The 15,936-nt window shown below is 38.6% G+C and overlaps 1 protein-coding gene across 1 annotated transcript in view; it reads right to left on the bottom strand.

The window, feature by feature from the left end:
- The window catches only part of CFAP54 (cilia and flagella associated protein 54), a 106,966-nt gene extending 93,148 nt beyond the window's left edge, over nucleotides 1–13,818 (bottom strand). The window contains exons 1-5 of the mRNA XM_066183417.1: nucleotides 13,643–13,818; nucleotides 8,292–8,397; nucleotides 4,644–4,787; nucleotides 2,437–2,608; nucleotides 261–319 (exon numbers count right to left, since the gene is read on the bottom strand). Coding sequence (XP_066039514.1) covers nucleotides 261–319; nucleotides 2,437–2,608; nucleotides 4,644–4,787; nucleotides 8,292–8,397; nucleotides 13,643–13,818 — 657 coding nt within the window. The remainder of the gene's footprint in view (nucleotides 1–260; nucleotides 320–2,436; nucleotides 2,609–4,643; nucleotides 4,788–8,291; nucleotides 8,398–13,642) is intronic.
- Between the last annotated feature and the right edge of the window lie 2,118 nt (nucleotides 13,819–15,936).

Below are 15,936 nucleotides of genomic sequence, written 5' to 3'. Positions count from 1 at the left end.
CAGCACAATGTATGGCATCTCAATATCCAGCAAGACATTTCACTGGGCTCCATTCCACAACTGAGGAAGGAGCAAACTCGGGAAGGCATGAGGGCTTAGAAAACAACCACTTTGAAATACAGACATTTTTTTTCCTTGTATCAAAGTCCTACTATTGGCAATGCCAGTGAAATTGAAAAGTTAGGGCATGATGTTATGCAAAACACAGGTGCATTTTCTAAACTTCTGCAAATTTTACAACTCTTTGTATTTTGCCATACCTTGGCAGACTGACCCATCACCATCAAATGTCTGCATATGGTGTAAATATGGATAGTACCTGCAAAAATAAATTCAAATAAACAAAAGGCAAGTTCTATAATCCTACATGAAATTTGTTATGCTAAGCAACTCAATCTTTTTCTTATTATCTCAGTTGTTACTTCCACAGAAAAACAATTTAATGACTTTTCATTAAACAAATGAAAAACTAATGGTTTTTCTGTAACAACTTCTAATCAGAGACGATGAAACCATTAAATTCTTCTGCAATCTAAGTTTCAAAAATACCTACACAGTGAAGCAGTATAATCATGAGACTTCATAAGAATGAAATCTTAAAAATTTACCAAGTCAAATTTTACTCAGTAACTGCTAGGGAGGCAAATCTTACTTTCATCCCCAAATGCCAGGCTCTTTAAAACAAAATACTGCCTCTACTCACAGATCTTACCTTACATGACTCTTTTAGTCCATCATAGCACTGTCCTGGCAGATACCACCACTATTACATCATATTAAGTATGGTAAGTGACATGAAGAAAATTGAAAATGAGTAGAGTTTCCAAGAACATCAAAATGACTTAGAAGTAAAAACCTGTCAAAAATGTATTTTACTTAACACTGTCATAAAATTTGCAAAAATCAGTCTTAGAAGTATAAAAGACACTGCAGTTCTGGGAGACAAAAAAAAAAAAAAAAAAAAAAAAAAAAAAAAAAAAAAGCCTTTTCTTTTGTCTGTATGAATGTTCAGAAAGGGACACCTGTTGTAGCAGGAGGCATCACAATGTCAACTGTCAGAGCTAGAAGGGTGTTATTATCCCAATAAGCCTACAAATGGAGCAGGTATTAGGAAGATTTCTTCTTATCAGTCAAATGTGTAATGAGGCACAAAAATCTATTGTCTGAAATTGCAGAAAAAAGCTCAGGAACTCGGGATAATCTGAGTTACTGCCTCCTTCTAATTAGAGTAGATTATTGGCTGGATTGGTACAGGGACCTGTCCCACACACAGGCAGTGGGATGTAAGAATGGCAGGTGGGTATATTTTAATTTTAATTCTTCTCCCATAGAAACATACAATCAAAAAACACACCTCAAAAGTAGGGACTGAGGGCAACAGCAGTCCCAGCAAAACAAAAGGATAAGAATTTTGACCAGTCATAGCTCAGAGAAAGTACATTTTTCAAAATGAAATTAAGAATATATAATCTCCTCAATTTATATTGCAACAATTGATCATAGTAGCTCAGTTGGTCAGAGCATGGTGCTAACAATGCCAAGACTGTGGGTTCAATCCCTGTATAGGCCATTCACTCAAGAGGTGGACATGATGATCCTTGTGCAGCCCAGTTCAGAATATTCTGTGATTCTGTGAAATTCATACTAGTCTGTTTAGTTTGACTAAATAACATTGCCTTTCAAAGCAAAAATATACTGTTGTTGTTTTACCTGAAATTAAAATCTTGATAAATAATTTTCTGTGTATGTAGTTTGCAGAAGTTCCATTCTTTTCTCAATTTTTCCCTAATACAAGCATTTACAAGCAGTATCCTGAAATCTTACACATAGATCAAAATTCTTAAGTGCCATAAGGTATTTTTAGAATAGTTTTATTTTCAACTCTTCCCTTCAAAATATTTTCAAAAATACAAAGATATAATGGGAGACAATAATTTTCTGCTCTTAGATCTGCAATCCTCTTTTCAAAAAACCCCAAAACCCAACAACAAACAAGCAGAAAAACCTCCAAACCAAAACCAAAAACAACAAAATAAACCAAGCACCAACCAAAAAAACCAAGATGAAATGAACTCATCAAAACATTTTATTGACAGAAAAATCTTGAGCATTTTTTTCTTCTTGTTGTTAATCAGGATTTAGTCCAAAAATGTCCTAATGTTTGATTTAATCAGTATTCTTAAGGACAGCTATGATGAAAAAGTTGATGCTTTCACAGCAGTCCACCTGAAAATGTACACTGGGGAAATATTAATTTTAAAATCCTTTCTATTGAAAAAACAAAAAATTACAAAAAAAAAAAAACCCTACTGTGATTGAAGCTTCACTAGAGATTTATTCATGACCCTTAGGTTGACCTTAAAGAGTATAAAGAGTATAAAAGTTTCCTTCACAGCTTTGCTTAGCAAAGAAATGTAAATGGAAAGCCTGAGGTACCATTGTAGATAAGCCAACACAAATTCTCCTGAGGTAGAGCCACTTGCATAGTGAGTCGTAATGAGGTCAAGACATTGAGACAAGTCTTCAGGGACTCTGGATTCTGAAGATTTCTGTCTCCACTGCAAACCATCTGATAAACGCACACATTTCTCGCTTGCAAAGCATGGAACTAAAACACATAGAAATATATTTAAGTTAATTAAAATATAAGCATGTGTCAGTGCACATCAGCAACATACAACAAAACGGTGAGTAAGAAAAGACTAGGCATAACATCAAAAAAAAAAATCAGCATGACATTGAATTGAGCAATGGATATGGATAAAAGTGCTAAAGCTTCAGGGTTGCTGTACCATTAACCTGAGTCAGTTACCACTGTGTCACAGGATGAAAATGCACCTAGTGCACTAGGAGTGCTGGAAGGGGTGTAGGGAGAATGAGGCATTAAACTGCTATTCAAAGAATCTGGCTTTGACACTTGGCTTCTCTGTAGATGTCTTCTATAAACTAAGGCAAGTTTTAACTTTTCTACACTTCTCCATCTACATCACCAATATCTTATTTCTCATTCTCATCTGTAACTTTTCTCTTCTACAGATGGATTGTTCCTTCTCTTCCTTCTAATACCGAACATAATGTGACCTCAGTCATGCCTGGACTACAGCATGAGCTGAAAAAACAATGTGAAAAAATGGGCTAAGTGGGACATGACCAGTCAGTACCTATCAATCTCTCAAAAGCCTCCTAATCTGAAAACATTTGAAATTATATTATTTTGTTGCAGTTAATTTAGTGAAGCTGGAAGTTTCTAGCCCTGAAACGCTATTTCTTAGTGTTACATTTTAAAAAAAAAGCAAACTGTGGGAACATGGCAAAATAATTACATCTAAAGCCCTTTGACCTAATCATTTGACACATTATCATTTTCCATTTCTAATTGTAGGGATCACTGCCAAACTAGATTCCATATCTGAAAATTAGGGATATCTTGGTCTGTAAAGTCTAAGTCAGAGAACAGGCATTTTAGTACAGATTTACAATAGCATTTGCCAGTAGGATTGGTTCAAGGTCTAGGCAGACAGAAAACAGAGAGAGAGAATCTCTGGAACTTCAAATCTATTTACAGAACATTTTAAAAATGTATTAACACAGTCTTTGATCATATTCTTTCTAGGAAGCTGAATCACATTTTAAAAACAAAAAAATAATACAAACCAAGTACCTCTTCTATCATGATATCTACTTCTAGCTTTTAAACAAACTGTCTGCTTTCTTCTCTCAACACCTATTTACACTCTAACTCCGACTCGAGGATATGAATTTGATTAGCTCAATACACAGGAGCTGCCTACCATTTCTGTTCATTGTTCTTGATCACAGAACAACTTGCATTAGTTAATTCAAAATACCCACCGTGTACAAAAGTAGAGCTTCTCAGCAAATAACTGCTTAAAGTAAAATAGAACATGTTTTTAACATTCCCCCTAGATCAACTGAAACACTTTCTTCCACAAATAAAAAAGGTATACTGCAAGTCCCTACCTTGATAAGCAATTAACACAAAAGGATTCCAACACATTCTTAAGGTCACTCAGCTCCCTAGAGCTTAAAGCACTTAGGAAATTATTCCGCATTCTGCTCTTTTTGTTCATAATGAGCAAATAAGCTATAAAAAACATAACACTGCTTTTCTAACTGTCATGACCTTTTATTACAAGTAGTATTTTGCACACTTACGGTTTGAAATACAGGAGAATGTTTTAATTGTTTTGCATTCTGCCTGGTCCTTAGATCATACAGTACAGAAATTTCCAAAACTGCAGGACATTTATCAAATTTCGCCCACATCCTGATTCTGACAGTGGATAATAGCAACTACTTTAGAGCAAAAACTGCTGCAAGCAGTTACAGAACACCACATTCAAAGGAAACTGCTTCTTTTAACACTAAGCTGATGGTGGTTGGCTTCTGCCATAAAAGCATTAGGCACTTATATCCTCTTAAAAATATACACCAGCTCTAGATGTTCATATCACACAGATGATCATCAAATCTCAATGCAATTTATATCAACAAACTATTAAATATTAGTTAATGTTAATATATAATTAATATGAACTATATTTGTGGAAAATAAAATGGGCTACTTACTTTGAATCTGTGAATGTCTTTTACCAGGAAAATTTTAAAAACCCACAACCTACCGTAAGCGCTGCCTTTTTGTCTCTGACCCCATTTGGAAAAAAGGTGGATTTAAAGCGTTGCACATCATCCATGACATCATGTTTTACAGAAACGAACTGCTGAAGGTATCTTTCATAGCACTGTAGAAGTGCCAAGTTATATTCCTAAAAAAAAACCACGTTCTTTTTATAGTTTGTATATTGCATTTCTATCTCTCTAAAACATGTGTTTTTTTATAATCTTTAAGAAAAAATTATCAACGTGAAAGAACAACAGGAAGTAAAGTGCTACAATTTCATACAAATATCCAGTAGAGTGTGAATACTCAATATATGAAAGGTTGAAATACTTAAAAGAATGGCTTCTGCTTTGCAAGTTTTAGTGAGTTTTGTTTACTCTAATCATAAATACAATATCAGAGAACAATTATAAAGCAGGGTCCTGGGATAATGTAATAAACTTAAAGAGTTACTGGAATACTCTGGAGTTTTACAATGGTAATGACAACGATCCTACACTTCAGAAAAAAGTACTTCATAATGTAGAACTTTATAAGCAATATATAATCACTTCTCTCTTCCTTGTTTCCATGTTTTCAAACGCCTCTTTTTTTTTTTTTATAAAACAGATAGAAAGAGCAAGATGCATTAAAAAAGACCGAAACAAGCGAAAACTGCAATTTACATATAGGCAAGAAATCAGCATTAATAGACCAGAAATTGCCACTGGGTCTTTAAGAATGGTTAGCAAAGAGGATGTTGAGCTTTGTGTCTCATTGCAAATAGAGCTCCTCAGCAGCATGTTGAACCACTCTAAAATCATGCTGACTCTATGGTTCAGCTCTGACTCAGATCTGGAAGTGACATTTACTGAATCATCACCACCACTTCCTTCAGCAAGGATGACATTTAGGTTTCTCTACCAATTTCACTAATTCTAGCATGCACACTAAACAAATTCTTGAGGAAAAGGTAACTAATTTCTGCTGGTAAAAATGATCCTTTAATACGTAATCACACAAAATTTTTATTTCCTTGCACTCCCTTCTTTTTTTCAATATAAATTCCTTCCACCACAGTGACACCTTAAGTTTTAATCATCTGAGGAGTCTAACTCACATGGCCCTACTGTCCTATTTGCTGTGTGAAAGCAGCAGCCATACGTAGAAACTTTGACTTCCCATGGACAGCTATGGGCAGTCAGTCACTTGTGCAATCTAACATGTACATTCAGGCTGTGATAACACTCAGAATCCAAAGCCATGGATCAGAATACCATTAAGATAGTTATTGACATATAACAAAAAGGTAAATTATCTCCTAAACAGTTTAAAGTATGTGCGTATGACCAAAGATACCAGGCAGATACAGGCAGAGTGGGAGGCAGGGAAAAAACGACTCAGTGCTGATCATATGATGACTAATGGACTAAGTAATTTCCAGATATATGACTTAATGAATTTAGGTGTGTCCCAAGAAACACATAGCAGATGTATTATAGGAAGGAATCTAAAGGCACTAAAAAAATACAGCAAGAGGACAGAAAGCTAAGAGGGTGCCTACCCACTGCTTATTCATATGCAATAATTATTTTTAAAGACTACATGTCATTAAGCATTATATAATGTACAGGTTAAAATTAAAAATATTCAACACTAGTTTTCAGCTAGGAGCCAAGAGGGGTACTTATAGAATAGGCTTTACCCCACCTACCACAGACCTTGGCTTTACACCACATTCATCCTTCCTGTAATCCATTTGAATTTTGCAACATCCATCCCCTGTTGTTTCTATTTATTTATTTTCAGGGGAAAAATAGAATGAAAACTAGGTTTTCATTCTAAAATTAAATTAAAGAAATGCATCTAAAAGTGGGAGTTCCAAAAAAAGGTTGAAAGTATTAGGCTGGCCAGCAAAACAACTTCTTCAACAACACCAATAACTTTACTGTAGAAAAACACATTACGCTAGAAGATTAAAGTTGCAAGCAGAAGGCTTTATGCGGAAACATGAATTATTTTCAGGCAACCTAGGGTCAGGTCATTAAGCACCTTGAATATAAGGGCCAAACTGTACTGGAGTGCTGCTTTGGGAAATCAACGCAGAGTACAAAGAATAGCATTTGATACTTTTGAAATAACCTCACTGAGTACTCTGTGAGAGCAGCAGTTCCCAAGCAGTGAAAGTTTCATGCAAAGTTTCAAGCAATTCCTAAGGCCCAGAAGCTATGAAAACTTTAGGAATATACAAAGGCGAAGAAAACATGAACAGAATTGTCTGTGCAATGCTATTAACAACTGCTGCTATTCAAGCTTCCTTAAGAATTTCTGTATGTCTAAACCTACACTATGACCCTGCACTTCCAACTGCAATGGCTCCACAGTTACTGACTCTTCTATACACCTTTTTCAGCCTCCCAGTGAGTGCTGAGCGCTGCTGAAACTCAGCTTCAGCTGGCTGTTCTTCATTCAGGCGCAGGCCGCTTCTGTGGAATTCTTCAGAGCACATGCAAAGAAGGATACAGAAGACTTCATAACATCTGCATGATACTCCTGCCTTTGCGGTGGCCTGAGGAAAAGCTCACCAGGCAGCCATATATAAACACTCTCCATAAATGATGCAAAGAGCATCTCTCCTTGCTGCATTCCATAAGCAAAGGACAAAAGAGTGAAAGAACACTTTCACTGGATACATGTATCAAAAAGACACCCCCTCAAACCACCTTGATACATTTACAGTTATGTCCTCTTTATTTTCTTTTATTCCCATTATGTTAAAAAATTACGTGGAAGTTACAGAACTGGCTTTGTCACTATACATCTCTGAGCTGCTTCTGAGTGTTGTTTAGCAACCACGCTTAAAAGTCCCAGATTTTATGACATGATCTTCTGACACAAATATCACTGAGCTTGTAAATGGCTCACCCTTGGATTTTTCTCATAGGAAACACAAAGGACAAATAGTATATAAAAATATATTTGCTTTATTGAGTCAGACCAACATTTATCAGCCTGGCATCTCATCTTCAACAGTAGTCAGTAACATATGGCTAAGTAAAAACAAAAATAGAGTTATCATACAGTGAAACATCCCTCAAATACTCTGTCTTCAACAATCTAGCTTCTGAATCCCTTTTAGCTGTGATCTACCCTTTCTGAGGAGACCAGAAATGCACACATAATTGAAGATGCAGAAGCATCACTGATACATACAGCTGTACAATGTGTAATTGTACTCTGGTTCTTGTTCTCTGTTCCTCTCCTGGCAATTCTTTTTGTTTGCATTTGGTTAACTGAGCACTGAGTCAAGTCAGTGAAACTGCTCTATCATTGTCAATTTGTACTTTAACAGCATTAAACGCACAGTCAGATATTGTACTCTACCATGCTGAAACATCAAACAAATATTAAAGAAAGATTTAGGGGTGTTTGAAAAGGCAATGGGTGCATAGAAAATACAGATATAAAAATATATTTAAAAAATCACGGAAAATTTACAATTAAAAAAAACAAGAAACACAAACAACCAATGCTCACTGGAATTATTTTGTAAAAGTTTTTGCTACTTTTTAAATAGCTTTCAGTAAAATATGATTAAAAATTAAAGTAGCATAGAAACATAAAGAAACAAAGGCTATGACTGAACCTTTTCCAATTTCAAATTACTTACTTTGATTTGAGCAAGGGTATCACCAACTTTCACAAGTCTTTCATTGTAATACCACTCTGGTAGTCGTGCCTTGTATTTGATCCAAATGTTAAACAAAGTATTTGCCCTGGGGGAAAAAAAAAAAAAAAAAAAGGAAAAAAAATATATATATATATCTCACGGTAGACTTGTCATAACAAGTAAACAAATCAGGAAGACTTCAAATTGTGAAAGAAAACTCCTTTCTTCCAAATCTATTTGAACTTCTACATATTTCAAATCAAGTCATCATTAAAACCAGATTTAACAGCCAGACAAGGACATTTCTGGGTTTCATTTCTGTCAGTTTTTATCATACATTTTATCATACATTTCAAATAGCATGAATTTTCTCCCATATAAATTATAATCAAAATGTTCTAATAATAATCCCCTTGTGTTGTTCAAACACAGTCTCAAGCAGAAAATGTATTCCACATTTCAGCCAGTATTTGAGAAGTTCTGTTTGAAGAAACAATTTGATATCTTAGACTCAATGAATTACAGTTCATAGCAATTATTGGACTGGAAACTACAAATGTTATGAGCAGGAAAAAAAATCCAAAAATAACAATGTATGTTCAGGTAGCTGCAACCTTGCGAACTCGTAGCCATGGAATAAACCAAAAAGGTACAGAGTATATAGAGCTATGGTATATAGAGCTCATGGTATACCAAGCTACATCATGAGTCATGAAAGAAGAAATGTTCAGGAATTTTAAATTGTAAGGGGTAGGATTCAGAGAGAACCAAATGACATACTTGCTAAAACAGAGAGGATTTTATGGCAATAGTTGTGATGCTCTTCTTTTGCCTCTGTCTATTATTCTAGCCACAGTTATCCTCAAGGATGTCTTTGTGCAACAAATGGCCTATTTTGCTGAACCAGAAAGCCTCCCACAGATGGTAACTGATTCTGAGCAGTTTCCCTCTGCTACAGAGACACTGACTACATAGTGCCAGTACTACAGTCCCTACCAACCATGGTTTGATGCCCTCATGTGTACAACTTCGTCACATACACTTCTTTAAGAAAGCTACATTCTAGCTGGAAAATAACAACTGATCAGACAGACTGCCAATAAGCACTGGGATGTCTTCACAAAAGAATCCCGTTAGCAAATCATTACCAGTATTGACAGTGTTCACAGTGCCAAGCATCTCTTACATTTATTCTCTTAACAAATCACTTGTACAGAAATGTCAGCAGAGTGCCTTGTGATGCTGCTACAGCCAAATTATTTATAGGTAGCAATTTATGAGGAAAGAAAACAACTGTAGAAATATAAATAAACACTTAAAGAGATTAATATCTGAAAAATACCCTTCTAGCTGAATTGTCATGCATTAACCATATGCTTACTGGTGTCAGGTGGCTGGAACTTTTCAACTTCTCTTAAGGCTGCGATGGTAGTTTAGAACACAAGACACTTTAACTGTTCTCTGACATTCAAGAATTCTCAGTCTCTCATATAACTCTTCATTTCAGCTTATAAGAACACTCTCAATTAAAAAAAAAAAAGCACAATAAATAACATTTTTTTCACACAGAAAGCTGTGAGCCACCTTCACATTTCAAGGTGAAACAGATGGCTTTCTGAGAAATCTGTCAAAATGATCTTTACAACAAAGAAATGCAAGAATCATACTCTTTTTTTTTCCCTAAAAGTATCATCTCAGCACAATTCTCAGTTCTTGAAAGCAAGCAGCAAGGAAATAAGTAGGACATCCTAGAGGTGTATCCTAAAGGAAAAATGCAGTAACAGCACAAACTAGGCCAAAAGCAACAATCAGAATAAAATGTTTTAAGTCATTTTTAAGAAGAAATTTTTTAAGGAAACCATAGCCCAGTAAAATGAAGGAGACTTTCCAAATGGATGGGAATGAGTCCCTCCTGGTCCCTCCTTAACAATTAATAGCCTGGGTGGCTACTGAGTTCTTATACTGAGAAAAATATTCCACACCAGTTAGTATCCGCAAAGAGGCTCCAAAGCAAAGGAATCTGTCAGGCAGCAAAGCAAAGTTCCCTTGAACTATTAAAGGAAGAATTCAGGAAAATACTTTCAGAAATTTGATGGATATTAGGGGGAAAGATTTGATGGATATTAGGGAGAAGGGGGAAAGGGGTGAAGAAGAGGGAAAAGAGACAGCAAGAATGACCCTGGATGAAGCTCTGGAATAGTAAGACTAGTACATTTCTTTAAGACTGATCAGCTCAAAATCCCCAGCAACAGTCATCTTCATTTTTTGTTTTGAATGTTCATGCTATCACATGAGATTCTCAGATATAATAAACAAGTAACAAATCTGTAAAAAACTAGTTTAGCAAAGTACTGACAAACCCGACCAGACTTTCAGCTTCAGTGGGAAGATCAAGGTAAACTGATTCTGCTACAACGGCATGACTAACTCCAAGTGAGTTCATGACACAGGAATGTTTATTTGACACAGACAAAAGAGGAGAGTGAGACACTTCCCAAACAGCTCCTCAGCCTTTCCTTTAAACAGCCTGTAGGACACCAGAGTAACAAGTTAAACAAGTGAATTCTTAAAAAAAAATAGTGCATTGCTGGAGCTCAGAGGTGAAATTCCTTTATTTCCATCCATAACAGAAAAAAAATCCCTAAGGTCAACCCACAACAGTGTGCTCAAGATAAGGCCCACGTGGCTAAAATCTTTACTACAAGTACAAAGAATTCTCTGATACTGATCAAAAGCCATCTTATTTAATAAGGGTGGCTAAGCTGCACAACATGAGATAAAATCAACAGTTCAAGATAAAGCTTTGATGGCCCTGCTGCCAGGAGAAATGGGGCAAAACGACTTTTTGTTTAGTTGAGGAAAAATTACTTTTGATTGCTATTTCCAGCTGAAAACATTCGTGATACAAGGGCAAGTCCTCAGTAATTTTTGTTTCCTACATTAGAACATTTAAGTGCCTAAATTATGGCCTTTCTGTTCACCTGTAAACCCCAAAGGTTGAAAGAGTTGGAGGAATGAAGCTGATAATTTTATTTTCCTAAATTGAACATACTTGCCATGTGGAAGCTGGTTTTGTTGCTGCTCGAAGAACAAGAACACTTTGATCTCGACCCATGCCACAGAAGATAGTTAAAAAATGACATAGCAAGAAGACTTTAGAGAATTTAGGAAAGCATCTATAATAGCCATTACCTTCAGAAATTCTTAGGACCAGCCAGACTACAGATGGTTCTGCAAGCAGCACATACTCCAATTCTGAATTATCAAACAATGAAGTAGTAGGGAGAAAAACTCCTGAAATTTCGCAATCACAAATACATAGTTTTGACTTTGCTAACTGCCTGAACATATGCTAATAATCAGAATTTCAATCTTCTACCTCTGTACTATACAAATGAAGAATGCCTGAGGATGCAGAGCTACTGGGAGCTTCATGTTACTCAATACTCCTAACGCCCTGGGATTTTGGTAGGGATCATTAGCACCAGAGACTCCTGGGATCAAGGCCTTGATGGAGTCAGTTCTCATCTCCATGATGAACACTGCAGGTTTCTTCAGATGTGAAAATGCTCTCATGCCAACCGAGGTATGCATGGCCATGGGTCACATACACAAAATACCAGTTTGAGTAATACAGAACTTACTTAGGTTTGAGAGGTAAAGCAAAAAAAGGCTTGGAGACACTGTTCACAAAATTGGTAACTTAGCACTATATCGCAAACAGATTAAATCCAGCATGGTCACCTCACAACCAGAAAATACAAAAAACACATAGAAGAATCACTGTTGGCAATTTTGGTAGTGTCTGAAGCAGCCAAGTAGTGTTACTTCTTCTAAGTGGGCCTGGAGAGATTGGCTTTCAATATAAAAATACCTATCAGCTAAAGCTGAAAAAAAAGGTCTGAAACTACAAAAAGGCTTCAAAATAGCAAACCACTAAAACCAGCTGCTGAAACAATATAAAAAGCCAGCATTCAAAACACTAGAGTTAAAAACCTGGAGACTGATACTTGCATGATACATCTAGGCCTAGCCCTGATGATGAACATGCCCCATAAAAAAATTAGGAAACTAGATCGCTTAGAAAAGGAAAGATCTCCAGTTCAGACAAAGGTCAGGCTGCAGAATCTGAGTACATTCTGAAAATGTATACACCTACTTCAGAGTAGGGTAATTTGTGGACTATTTCTAGGAAACCTCTGAGAAACATGCAAGGTAGAAGCTGCACCTAAGTGATAAGGTAACCACCCTGTAACCTAACTCCTATGCTTTTTTGAAGGAACTTTTGATACCCTGGGAAACTTGAGGAGTTTATGTTAAAGACCTGCAAATTTAGAACACACCGCTATTCAGATAAAAATAACAGAAAATCAACTATTAACCTTAAAATAAGCAGTTGAGCTCTTATATCACAATGTGCCTAAATGCATCAGGGAAAGTTACAGGAGAAATGCACAGTCTGTAAAAGACATATGCATGCACTATGAACACACCGATTCCAGTTGCTCTATCTTAGCTGCCCTACAAAATCTCAACTTACGAATACCCACAGATATGCATGTATGCGAGCAAACAAATATGCACTATTATACTTGCCATATGCTCTGCCTGCATCTATGTGTGTAAAAATATACCAACATAGACAGAGACATATGCCCAAAAAGAGCTGTGCGGTGTTATCCTCGTGTAGCCCCACTTCTGAAGGCACGTACGTGCCCACAAGTGTTCACCCTCGCACGCAGCCGCGCACGCTGGTGGGCTGCCAGTCCCTGCAGCACTGTCAAGGGATTTTCCCACCAGGAAGCTCAGGCAGCTCTGACAGAACCAACAGCGGGGCTCTGCCAACTTCCACAGCCCCTCGTGCTTTTTCCCTAAGACACTGACTTGTAGGAAGTACTGGGAAAACAAAAACAAACAAAACAAAACAAACAAAAAAAGCGGTGTTCAGATTTCTGAGGCGCTTTCGTTACAATGAAAAAAAAAACTTAAAAAAAAAATTAAAAGGAAACGGACTGCCGGTGCTTTGGCACACTGCTGGGGGAGTTTGTTTAGGGAGCAAACTCCTGCCTATCCCCAGCGCCCGGCGGGACTCACAGCCGCCCGTGGCCGCGGCGTGAGGAGGGCGCCGAGCAGGGGCGGGCGGGGCGCCGTGGCGCTGCCCCGCGGGCCGGGAAGCGCAGCCCGGGAGCGGAGGGGCGGCGGCGCGGAGAGCCCGCGGGGCTGCTGCAGGAACAGAGCGGAGGAGGAGGGGTGCGGCCGAGAAAGGGAGCTGAGGCAGCGGCAGAGGGAACGGCGAGCGGCTCCCGGAGCGGGCGGCGACGCGGGGATCAGCGGCGGCGGCGCAGCCCTACCCTTGGCGGTGCAGGTCGTGCTGCGGCGGCTTGGCCTCCCTCGCGCCTCGCAGCCGCCGCAGGGAGCTCAGGACGCGCCGCAGCTCGGCCTCGAAGCTGTCCACCACCGGGTTACCCCGCGCCACGGGCCCGAAGAAAGCGGCGTGCGGGGCCTGCGGCCCGGCGGGCTCCGCCATGCTCCGCCCGGCCCGGGCGCGGACGCGTCGCTGTCTCCGGGCAACGGCCGCGGGCAGCGGCCCCGCCAGGCCGCCCTGGACAAGGCGGGAGGGACCGCATGGGACGGCTTTCCCACCGCCTGGCTCACCAGGGATGGCGCTTTGCGCTTACCGATTGTGCCGCTGTGCCCACCGCACGGCTACGCATGAAAGAGGATAGTGTGCTTATCCTCTAAATGGTTATGTTTGTCTACTAAAAAGAACAGCAACAACAACAAAAAAAAACAATGTGGCAAACTAGGAAACTACCAGCCCGTGTTTATGTTATAGGAGGTACCTATAGCAGCCTGTGTTTTGAAGTTCTTTACAGACACTGGTAAAGAGGTTTGGGAGGGATGTGAAGGAAACTGACTTTGTTGCCGTGTTCATCGTCAGGATGAGCATAAGGGACAGCTCAAGTGAAAACATGAAAGTGAAAGAAATAAGGTAAGTGAGCAGAATGTCCTGGCAACCAGGGCCTTTGGAGGCAATTTCTTGACAGTGAATGGAAAAGGATCAATAGAAATGGGTAAAGCAAAGAAATACTTGAAAAATGCATCCAAGTAATTCATAGATGACAACAAAATAACTATCTTTCCAACCGCTGGAGACACACAGCATCAGCACGCTGAATTACTGGAATCAGAAAACACTGCATTAGCAAGGTTAAAGGAATGACATGAGAATCATCTAGATAGTATTCATCCTTGGAAAATGGGGAAGATGCAAAAATATGATTAATTTATGACTAACCTGTCTGACTCATTTTACACATTGATTTTGTATTGTTACCTGCTGGCAGTTGTGTGGATCCATTGTCCAACAGGTATTGTGAGACTATGGGAAGATCCAGTGACAATGGCTATGCATTTAGGTGGGGGCAAATTCAGACAAAGCACAAGAGGGAGTGGTGGGTTCCTCAGAAACCTGTGGAGGAGGTAGAAAATGAAGTCTGCAATGAAAAGACAAGACAAAAAGATTTTGATGCAGGGATTTAGAAATCACTGCGTGCAGAGACAAATTTTACAGAACAAATGAAATAATGAGAACTTGGCTTGGAGAGCAGCTACTGCAACGTTTAAAGATTTTCCCTGTGCTTTGCCATGCTAATGAAAGAACTCTGTGTGATGGATACCAGATGACTAATAAAACACTGGCCTCTTGGGAAAAGTGGCCTGTGCCACTGTAAGCATGCTGATGGCATCCGTTTCAAGTCCCTATAAAGTTCTGAGCTAGTTTGCCTCACTAGATGGTGCTGCATCCCAAAGGGCTGATATTCACATTTATGGAATGCAGAGAGTGCTGTTCTCAAACCAGCAATGCCTAGAAGCTTCAAGGGGAACTTGAGAGACTGGAAACGAGACTGCTGAGTAAAACTTACCATATCTCTAATATTTGGGTAGCAGATGGTGGAATGTATATAACATTTGCAATCTGGATTAGCTTTTCAGCCAAAGAAACAAACTGCGTCAAGGAAAACAATAAGGGAAAGGGAGGATAGCCATTTCCCCAGAGGGCAAGATTGCAGAAATATGTAAAGATAAAGCTTTAACCACTGGGAGGTTAACCAGGGCATAGTTGGTCACCCTGCTCATGAAGAGTGCTTAGTCTAAAATTCCTGGGTCAGAGTTCAACAGGATCAAAGTATGCATTCCCTGCTAGGTGGAGGTTTAATGTATGGAGGGCAGTTCTGACCCTCTCAGCACCCAGGGTGGACCATAGGAGGGAACTACACCACCACAAACACTATGGTGTGTATGTTATTTCAGTTTTAGATGCTTACAATATTGATTCCTATTATACTGTTGTGAGGAAGACTGGAGTTTAAACTTTAGGTAGTCTCCATCTAACATTTAGTGTGTTGAACATTTAATTGGGTCCAAAGGTCAAAAATGCTTATAGATAAATGATTAGAACTTTTTAACTTCAGAAGGAGTGTAGGTTCTTCAGAAGCATTCAGCTCATATAACCTGACCTTTACAGAGAAAAACTTGGTGTATACAAAACAGGAAGAGTGATGGCTACTGAAGTTTTAACCATGATAGGATAATTTCCTCAAAAGACAGAGCATACCTGTATGACTTGGAAAGTTTATAGCAA

This window comes from Chamaea fasciata, unplaced genomic scaffold, assembly GCF_029207755.1.
Source record: "Chamaea fasciata isolate MVZ Bird 193981 ecotype frontalis unplaced genomic scaffold, bChaFas1.0.hap1 SCAF_5, whole genome shotgun sequence".
NCBI classification, from domain to species: Eukaryota; Metazoa; Chordata; class Aves; order Passeriformes; family Sylviidae; genus Chamaea; species Chamaea fasciata.
Note: the sequence above shows the minus strand (reverse complement) of the source record. Positions and strands in the feature narration are given on the sequence as shown.